At 37.6% G+C, this 10,438-nt stretch overlaps 1 protein-coding gene across 2 annotated transcripts in view; it reads right to left on the bottom strand.

Moving 5' to 3' along the window:
• Nucleotides 1–2,295: 2,295 nt before the first annotated feature.
• Nucleotides 2,296–10,438, bottom strand: part of prkar1b (protein kinase, cAMP-dependent, regulatory, type I, beta) — a 201,174-nt gene continuing 193,031 nt past the window's right edge. For both annotated transcript variants that reach the window (XM_043711347.1, XM_043711348.1), the window contains exons 10-11: nt 5,791–5,872; nt 2,296–3,009 (exon numbers count right to left, since the gene is read on the bottom strand). In XM_043711347.1, coding sequence (XP_043567282.1) covers nt 2,837–3,009; nt 5,791–5,872 — 255 coding nt within the window. In that variant the 3' untranslated portion in view covers nt 2,296–2,836. The remainder of the gene's footprint in view (nt 3,010–5,790; nt 5,873–10,438) is intronic.

Genomic DNA, 10,438 nt, shown 5'->3' with positions numbered 1-10,438 from the left:
CAAATACGTGGTGGCTCAGTGGTTAGCACTGCTGCCTCACAGCACCATGGTCCCAGGTTCGATTCCAGCCTTGGGTGACTGTCTGTGTGGAGTTTGCACATTCTTCTTGTGTCTGCATGGGTTTTCTCCGGGTGCTCCGGTTTCCTCCCACAGTCCAAAGATATGCAGGTCAGGTGAACTGGCCATGCTAAATTGCGCACAGTGTTAGGTGCATTAGTGAGAGGGAAATGGGACTGGGTGGGTTACTCTTCAGAGGATCGGTGTGGTCTTGTTGGGTCAAAGGGCCTGTTTCCACACTGTGAGGAATCTAATCTAAAAAAATATATAACCATCTTCTTTTGTGCTCAGTATGACTCCAACCAGGAGTGTTTTTTTCTCTTGATTCCACAACTTCAATTTTACAAGGGCTCCTTGATACCACCCTTGTGCGAATGCTACCTTAATGTCAAGGATTGTCACGCCCATGTCATCGTGGAATTTAGCTCTTTTGTCAACACTTGGACCAAACCGGTAATAGAATCAGGAGTTGAGTAGTCCTTACACATAGAAACTGAGTATCGGTGAGCAAGTTGTCACTGACCAAGTTGCTGCTGAGTAAGTGCCATATGATAGCACTGTTGACACCACACCTCACTTTGCTGACAATTGAGACTATGCTACAGGATGCAAACTGTCCAGATGGGATTTGTTTGGCTTCGTGCAGACAGGACATATTAGGCTGATTATCCACATTGCTGGATAGATGACAGTGTTGAAGCTGGACTAGACCAGCTTGGCTAGGGATGTGGGTAAGTTAGGAGCAACATCTTCTGTATTCCAGCTGGGATGTTGTCAGAATCCTGGATGCAGTGCCTTCAACATTGTTGATATAACAGATTAATAGTCAAATTATGGATATAAGCATAAAATGCTGCTTAGTGTCTGAAAAAGGACAAGAACGAAACAGGAGTAAAAAGGGGAATGGGTCTAAGGCAAAGGAATTTTACACCTAAGAATCAGTTTTATCTGCAATCTATTGCGGTAGAAAGCAGAAAAGGAATAATAGGTTTAAATAAACCATAAGTAACTACATACACTCACTTCTACATATTTTGGAAAATACTTCCTCCCTTAAAGATTTACGGATGTATATACAGAAAATTGCCTTTGAACTGTGTGCCTATTTGACAGACTTGGTACATGCTTCAGCTGTTAGATATGCTAGTAATAATAAACGTCATGTGGATATACAGTAACAATATCAAATACAATTCAAGAATGCTTATGTGTTTAAAAATATGCGCACATATACTATTACAATTCACAGATTAATATAAAAGAAAAACAAATGCAAATTGGAGGATTTATTTTTATTGGACTTGTGAAAGCAAATGCATCACATAAAATGATAGAAAATATAATGGTTCTGGTGCTTTTTTTCCAAATATGAATGACGTTCCAAAATATCTGGGATATGCAATGCGGCACAAAAAGCGATATTATGGGATTACTTACTCCTTTTGAGAAACAGACTTTGGTTAAATAAGCTCCAAAGAGCACAAGTTTAATAAGATAGCTGACTTTAAAAAGTATACTACACACAGATGAAAAAAACACCATTTCGACTGGGACAACACATCTATCCTGGGACAGGCTAAGCAAAGACATGCCAGAGAACTCCTAGCGGCCTAGCACTCCAACCACAACGCCATAAACAAACACATAGATCTAGATACCATCTATCAACCCCTCAGAAAACGAACAGGAAATGACATCACCACAAACCCCAGGAACCCCATCCAGGACAAACATATAAATAGAAAGCAGGAGACAACAGCTTCGCTTCACTTGGAGGTCGCCGCTGATGATGTTACCTAGCCAGGTAATGAAACGTCTGGATATCAAACCTACACCCTAAAGTATACGTAAAATAGTGCAAAGTAAGACTATACAAAATATTAGAAACCTTAATTGTGAAGTTTGTTTTGGATTTCTTTTAATCACAAAAACTAAGTTTCTAAAACCTGTTTCTATATATTGGATAGTGTATGAGCCCCTGGGAACAGCTGCAACAGACTATAAACTCATCCAGACTGCACTGGTAAACTGAACTGATCGAGGACCCCCCACTTCATACATTAATGATTATACTTCAGTGCATACAATAAAAATGCCTGCCACACCTTACAACTCTTCATTAACAAGACTGAGATTTCTGGCAGAATATACTTGAAACAGAGGATTCATGTTCAAGTAATAAAAAGACATGACCTCAAGCTTGAAAATATACTAGACAAATAAATAAAAGCCCACAAGTTTGAAGAATATTCCTTTAATTTGGCTTTTCATTTATCATAGAATGTGCAGTTTTGTCACAATTTCGCCTGTTCAGCATGATACACTCATTTTTTAACTTTATGGTCAGAGCATTAGGTACTCAAGGTGGTATGATCAAGTATAACACATTGCAATCCATGAATTACAAACTTGAGAACTCTAAATTATTCAATGTGTGGAAATCACAAGAAACATTGTTTAAAACAATATTGTAAACAAAGAAACAAATTACATTTAACTAGCAAAATGTATGATCATTCTCAAGTAAATTTATTTCAATGCTGCAGTGACCTAAAGTAGTAGATAAAGCAGTAAAACTGGAATCCATTATCAAATTTCATTGACAAAAAAGCAGCAACGTTTAGAACTTTTGCTCAACAGATTACGAACTCTTCCTGTTGGATTCTGAGGTTCTTTTAAAAATCAGTTGGAAGTCTTACATAAAACGCATTAATACACAACAATACAGCTCAAGTTAATTGCACAAAGTAACACAAAGGCAGCAATGGATCCAAAAGTTTTAAACAGTCAAAGAAATGAAACTATTGTATCGTTGAATGTTTCTCTTGAGAATTTCAGAGCATGGACCCAGAACTCGTTCAAAGCGTGGACGATCCAGCTTGACACATTTCAGTGGACCACGTGCAACTACAGTTGCTGCTCGCGGCCGATTCAAGAGAAGGGCAATTTCACCTGAACATGAACAAAATGGTGAGAATCAAAATTAGGACAGTTGTAAATTTTTATTTACTGCTTTTGCTTCCTGTTTTTGAATGAGAAAATCTGAAAAAGAATAACATTAGACAAACTAGTCCAGAAATTTGGAATTATTAAAAGTCTACTTAAGAAATTAGGTCAGACTGTATTGCCTGCAGCTGTGTTCGTGGAGGCACTGGATTTCTTTATGCAACGTTTACTTTAGGTTACTCATTAAACTCTGACAAGGTGATCAGAGATTCCTCCACCACCAACTGTAAATAATACAGACCAATCACTGTTGAGTTTCCTGATTTAGATCAACTATCTAATGTTGAATTGGCTGTACAGTAGGATAGATAATAAGAAAGGCCATTTAAGAATTGGAACACCTGGTTACTTGGTAACATTGAAATTACATTAGCTGAAAAGCTTACAAGCTACTTTAATTAATATCTTAGCAAAGACTTCTGACAAAAATTCACCAGATTGTTTAGCCTTCAACTTAAAAACAAGCAAACATTTGAAGCATATAGGAGTGCAAAAATGTTGGCAAAGTTGAGAGAGATTAAAAAGATTATCCTTTAGTAATTTTGACAAACCAGGAAGGGTCCAGGTTTATTTCCTCATCACTTCAAGTCAGCTAATATTATAGTAGAGTCAAGGATAAGAAGTACTACAGTCGCCCTCAGCAACCAACTCTGGGGGATAGAGAAGGGAGCATGCAAATAGCCAAGGTCTCTGGCTTCAATTACTACTTAGCACCTCCTGGTGGAAACTGCTGCATTGTAGCCATCCTGGGCCTTTTAAGAAGTAGGAGACATCACTAAAACTAACGTATTACAGTTTGTTTTGCTATGTATATCTTTTAAAGAACAACTTTGTTTATTGCTGAAATATCAAACAGGAGTTCCATTATTACAGTACTGAGAGAATTTGATTTAAATCCTTATTTTGCAAATATAATCTGCAACTTATTTGAAGTTATCCTGTATTCCAGAATCATAGTGTAACATGATAGGAGAAAATGTTAATTCGGCAAATATTTTAATGCAAATAAAGGCATTTAAGTTGCTGCCTAGTATTGAATCTAAAGACAGTGACTATCCTGCGACAGAGGCTGAACGAGCAGTCTCAAGAGCTGCCAGTAGGCGTCCCATTGTAAAAGGTAATTTGCATGTTTAAGTAAAATACATTTCAGGCTGAGGTTATGTCCTGGTACGAAGTGGGGATCCTGGTAGGATGTTCAGAACAGTGTACTGCAGAATCAGGGAGTACTTCTGTTTACCCAAATAGAGGGTTTTTTTTTGTTTATTTAAAATGCTACTTGCGTTTGAGAATGCTTAAGAAGGTTATGCAGAGCTAGCCCAATTGGCATTACTTTGCCTCATCAAATATCAGAAAGGAAACCAAAACAGCCCTCTTGCATATACATCAAAGGGTTCTCATGCCTATTTCAGACAACTGAAAGTCACCAAATTCAACTTTCGGGCAGACAGCTCACAAGGATCCTTTGGGTGCCTTGCTTCTTAAAACTGGTCCGCATTGTGCCTAGCTTACACCTAGTAAAGCAGAAGTCATAAGACCAATTTTGCCCCCAAGCCACCTTAATTATTAAGAACTTATTTTGTGCAGGGAATGCTAAATATCTTGAACTCATTGCCCACAGGGGTGATGAAGTGGAAACTATCAATGACTTCAAAAGAAAAGTGGTTAGATGCTTGGAAGATATAAACATGAAGAGCTCCAGGGATCAAGCAGAAACTGGCAATAAATGGGTTGCTCCACTGAAACCTAAGATGGACTCAATGAGCCAAGTACCCCTCTTCTTTGCCATGAATGATTTGATGGCTGAAAATACATGATCGCCATCAACCAGTAATGGGCCTAAAACATTTAGTTTCAAATAAATAAATACATGTGCAATCCCAAAAAAAATGACTTAAGAATGACAGATTATTACTTTGTTCATTTAGATTTTTATGTAGCTTTCTGGAAAGCAAATCCATTTCAACCGACTAGTTTAACAGTGAAATTCTGTTGAATTCTTGAATGTCTAATAATTGACTGATGAGTCAATTAATGAAACATGCAGGAGTACCTACCGTGAACTCAGTGTAAAGTATAATCGACTTAGATTAAATATTGTCACATATTTGATTGCAGTGTATTTCATAGTTGAACTTCATTCAACAAACATATTTAGGAATTTTTAATAGTCTTCCAATATCCATCATTGGAAACAAATGGATTATTTCAAGGGGAACCGAGAAAATAACATATTTGAATTTAATCACTGAAGAAAGTACTTAATGATTCTGTGTTGGATGTCTTTAATTTCTAATTATGTCAGAAAATGCAAGTATTTTCTCTCGGACTTTACATTTTTTGTTACAAATTATTACATCACAATGAACTGTACAGTCCTCTACTGAGTAAAAATACATAAAATATTGCAGGCTAAAATTAAAAAAAACTGGAATGTGCCTTTACTTGATAATATGTTACTCATTGTAATTGATTCTGCATTCTTTTCAGTTTTTTACCAAAACTATTTCTAAACTTATAAGAAACATTCAAAATTACGCAGAAGAGGAATAAGCAGTGCAATCAGGATTCATTGGGCATCACACCATTTATTCATTAGAGTTCATCCCTGGTAAATGTGTTGAACATAGTTAAACTGTTTCATAATAATGTTTACTAAAACATCCATGTTAAAGGATAAAGCATCAACATTAATGTTATTTTGAAACTAAATGTGAAATCCAAACTCACCAAAATAGTCTGAAGGTCCTAGTCTTCCAACCTCCACATATTCCTCATTATCTGATCTACGTTGAAGGACTGAAGCAGTGCCCTAATTAAAGAAAAATTACTTGTAAGTGAAAAGCAAGGGCATTTGTTTTATTTGATTAAAAAAAAGACTCCGAGTATCAAAACTGGATGCTTTAGCAAGATTCATTTCTTGTATTCTGGATCCCCAAAACATATCCGACATACACACTTGAATATCCATTTCAATTTATTTTCAATTCAGTCATAAAATGTTACACAAAATGTAAAACATTGTTATTTGCTTCAGCAAGTGATTATGAAGACTAAAGACATGTTGTCTTTATTTCAAGAGGATTTTAACATAAGAGCAACAATGTCTTGCTTCAGATGAGTACACAACCCTTGGTGACACTGCACCTGAAATGCTGTATGAAGTTTCACTCTCCTTAGCCAAGAAAGGATATATTTTCCATAGAGGCAATGTAACAGAGGTTCATCGAATTAATTTCTTGGATGGCAGGGATAGGCCATATTTCTTGAGAGTTTGTAAGAATGAGAACTGATCTCATTGAAACTTGAAAAATTATTCAAGGCAGATGCAGAAAATACACTCCCCAGAAGATGTCTGGATTACAAAAAGGTAGGATACATCGGTCTCTAAGATCCAAATTTAATTTCACTTTAATTCTCTTATGATGCAGTCTTCGAACTTTGTAGACCTGTGACTTCCTTTCATTCACTGAAGAAGTGAAGCTCGGAAGTTTCTAGAAATGGGATCCAAAATGGTTTACTGCTTGCAGTAACAGGTTTCTGGTTTCATTCAAGTTGAGGTGCAGGGAAACCCCTGCAGCAAAAATCTCTTCTTGGTCTTCATATGGTAGATAAAGGTTAGCTCCAAGTTTACTGATGGGTCCCAGGCTGGATAATTTCCTTGCTTGTCTGAATCTGTTTGCTCTCTGCCTGTCTGTTCTCAAAATATTTTAGCTCACCTTCTCATTGTTTCCAGCTTTGACAAATGGTTTACACTTAATATATTTAATACAGCTTATTTCTTCAGATAATTGACAAGTTGAACATTTCTAGCATTCTCGACGTTATTGCAGGTTTACGCCATGTACTTTTTATTTTGCTGTGTAACAGTTCATTTAGTACCATATCGAATTTAAAAATTTTTCCTGTTACTGTCTGTGGCTCATTAAGCCTCATTAGGTAGCTCAATCATACTTCACTTTCCAATTGTGACAATAGTTCTGCTGCATGCTTTCCTTTGTAAGTAATGGCAGGTCAGCTTTGTTCTTACAGCATTTGCATTTTTCCTTTTTAACTGACTGCTATAAGAATTATACAGAATGTACAACATCTGTTCCCATACTCTTTAACCTCTTGTCCAAGCCTTAAATTTGCTTTAAACTGGCATCACAGAATTTAGTTTGACTCAATGTTCTTGAAAGAAGAAAGAGATTGAGAAGCTAATTTATATTTGCAGCAATTGAAACCACCCATATAAATGTCGCCCTTCTGTGTCAAAAGGCAAGCCTCCCAGTCCATGGATGTAAACTGATCGTATGCTGAACTGGACAAGCAGTATTTTTACGCATCAAGTACAATGTGGCCTTAGTTAAAAAATCAAACAACACCAGGTTATAGTCCAACAGGTTTAGTTGCAAGCACTAGCTTTCAGAGTGCTGTTCCTTGATCAGGTGGTTGTGGAGTATAATATCCTAAGAACGTGGGATGCTGCAAGACGTCAGACTGTCAACACGGATACCATCATTACACGTGAGGACACCTCTCACCATGTATGTGTCAGGTACTCATGTGACTCAGCTAACATTGTCTATCTCATACGCTGCAGGCAAAGATGCCCTAAGCATAGTATGTTGGTGAGACCGAGCAGAGGCAACAGAAACGGATGAATGGACATCACACAATCAACTGACAAGAGTGTTTCCTCCCAGTCGGAGAACACTTCAGTGGTCCAGGACATTCAACCTCAGACCTTCGGGTGACCATCCTCCAAGGTGGACTTCGGGACAGACAACAACTCAAAGTGGCCGAGCAGAGGCTGTATCCAAGTTCAGTACCCATGGTGATGGCCTCAACAGTTACGTTGGGTTCATGTCACACTACAAGTGACCCCACTGCACCATATACATACACACACACTCCTACAGACCCTCTCTCATACGCTCACACATACACTCCCATACTCACACGCACCCTCCCACAGAGGTACACCCCTTTACACTCAGACATACTCACACCCTCTCACAGACACTCACTAACGCCCCCCCCGTCACAAACACTCACCAACCAACCATCCCACACCCACACACTCACCAATCCGCCCCCACCCCCCCACCAAACCCATGCACACATACACACACACACACACACACACACAAATATAAGTTTGTGAGGTGAATTTGTACTTGCAGAATTACATTTTATCTTGCTCAAAAACTGCATGAATCCATGTAAGATTCTGTAAATCCATTTTTTTAGAAATAGAATCAGTCTGAACATTGGAGCACAGATGGCCTCACACAGAACACCTCACACCTTCAGTGCATTATCGAAGCTGACATGGCACTTGTTGTTAAGGTTCACTTGAGAATGTAACTTTTGTTAAAAACGTTCTGGGATTTATATATGAAAGAGCTGAAACCAACATGGTCATTCCAAAAGATGAGAGGACTTAACAAACAATCCAGGTATTTTTCAATATATAATTTCAGTTACATTACACTGTAAACCTTTGCTATAAATTCTGCCTTATGATCTTATACTCCACAACCACCTGATGAAGCAGCAGCGCTCTGAAAGCTAGTGTTTCCAAATAAACATGTTGGACTATAGCCTAATGTTGTGTGATTTTTCACTTTGTACACCCTAGTCCAAAACCGGCACCTCCAAATGTGCCCTTAGATCTTGATTACTGCTTCCTAGAACCTTCCTGAATGCCTTCAACTTTATCACTAATATCTTTTCCAGAAAATCACTCTAGAAAGGTCAAATCAATTGCCAACTATGAAACTCTGAGTGATGTATACCTGAACAACAGAATGACTTGAACTGTTACGTTGGCTCCTGGGTTAACAGCATACATTGTGGACTATTGAGCAATTTGAATGATATTACCTAATCACTTTCTCAACACAATACTATATTATTTTAGTATCAAGTATAATAATGGAACAAATGTAAATAATGAATATAACTGTATATTTATAAACTTCTTCATATACAACTAGAAATATTCACGGTCTAAATCTAGGAAGGATGCTATTTAAACAAGAGAGAAAGAAAACAAGCTTTTATATCCTAAAATTTTGGATTGTACTAGAAGAAACTCCTGATAAAGCGCTATAAAACCAAACTTTATTTTCCTCTGCACAAATTCTTTTTAGAAAAATTGATTGATGAACAGGAGTAAAATCTATCTACATTTTAAATCTTCAGTAGACAATTCACATGCTGCAAAGTTTTATTCCAGGTTCCAGCATTATTCCTGCTTCAGATTATGCCAGGAGGTCAACTCAAACATACTGGCAAAATTTCAAATACGAGAGAAGGGAAATTTCATCACTTAGAGCTACTTACATACTATGTTGAGCCATTGAGTATAACAAAACTAAATATAACCAATTCATTGTACATTATGAGTTTTCAGGCATCGGCAGCCTGAAAATTTGAATCAACATTGTACAGTGTATATGCCCTAAAAATGGGGAGCTATATATAATAGCTATATGTTTATAGTCATAATTTAGAACTATTGAGGCAATAATCATAGTTAACACTTTCAGGTGGAAAAGAGGAGGATTCATGATTTTCTGATTTGTTTTCCTGGTTCCTTTCAATTGAAAATGAAACTCAGGATGTTAAACCCCTGAGTCCTGACATTGTTCTATAACACAATAAGATGTAGGAGTAGAAGTCGGCCAATCAGCATATTAAGTCGATTTTGCCATTCAGAGAGATCATGGCTAATCTGATGATCCTCAACTCTACTTTCCTGTTTTTACCCCATAACCCTCGATTCTCCTACAAATTTACATCTGTCCATCTCAGTCCTGAATACACTCAACAACACAGCATGAACAGTCTTCTGTGGTAAAGAATTCAACTGATTCACTACCCTCAAGAAAGAAATTCCTCTTTACCTCTATCTTAAACATGTGATCCTTTATTCTGAAATTATATCCTCTGGTATACCAGTCTCCCACCAGAAACAATTTCTGCATCGGCCCAGTCAATTGCCAATTGAGCCACGTGCCAATTGGCATAGGGATAAGAAAATTAGGGATGTAAACACGTGGCTAAGGGATTGGTGTGGGAAAGACTAGAAGCAGAGCCTAGCAGGGAAGACAGTAGAGCAAAAATGGCAGGAGTTTGTGGGTAAAATTGAGGACACTGTACAGAGGTTCATCCCCAAGAAGAGAAAGATTATCCGGGGAGGGATTAGACAGCCATGGCTGACAAAGGAAGTCAGGAAATCTATCAAAGAAAAAGAGATATCCTATAAAATGGCCAAGAGCACTGGGAAATCAGAAGATTGGGAAGGCTACAAGAACAAACAGAGGATAACAAAGAGAGAAATAAGGAAGGAGAGGATCAAATATGAAGGTAGGCTAGCCAGTAATAT

Source organism: Chiloscyllium plagiosum, chromosome 21 (assembly GCF_004010195.1).
Source record: "Chiloscyllium plagiosum isolate BGI_BamShark_2017 chromosome 21, ASM401019v2, whole genome shotgun sequence".
Taxonomy (NCBI): domain Eukaryota; kingdom Metazoa; phylum Chordata; class Chondrichthyes; order Orectolobiformes; family Hemiscylliidae; genus Chiloscyllium; species Chiloscyllium plagiosum.
Note: the sequence above shows the minus strand (reverse complement) of the source record. Positions and strands in the feature narration are given on the sequence as shown.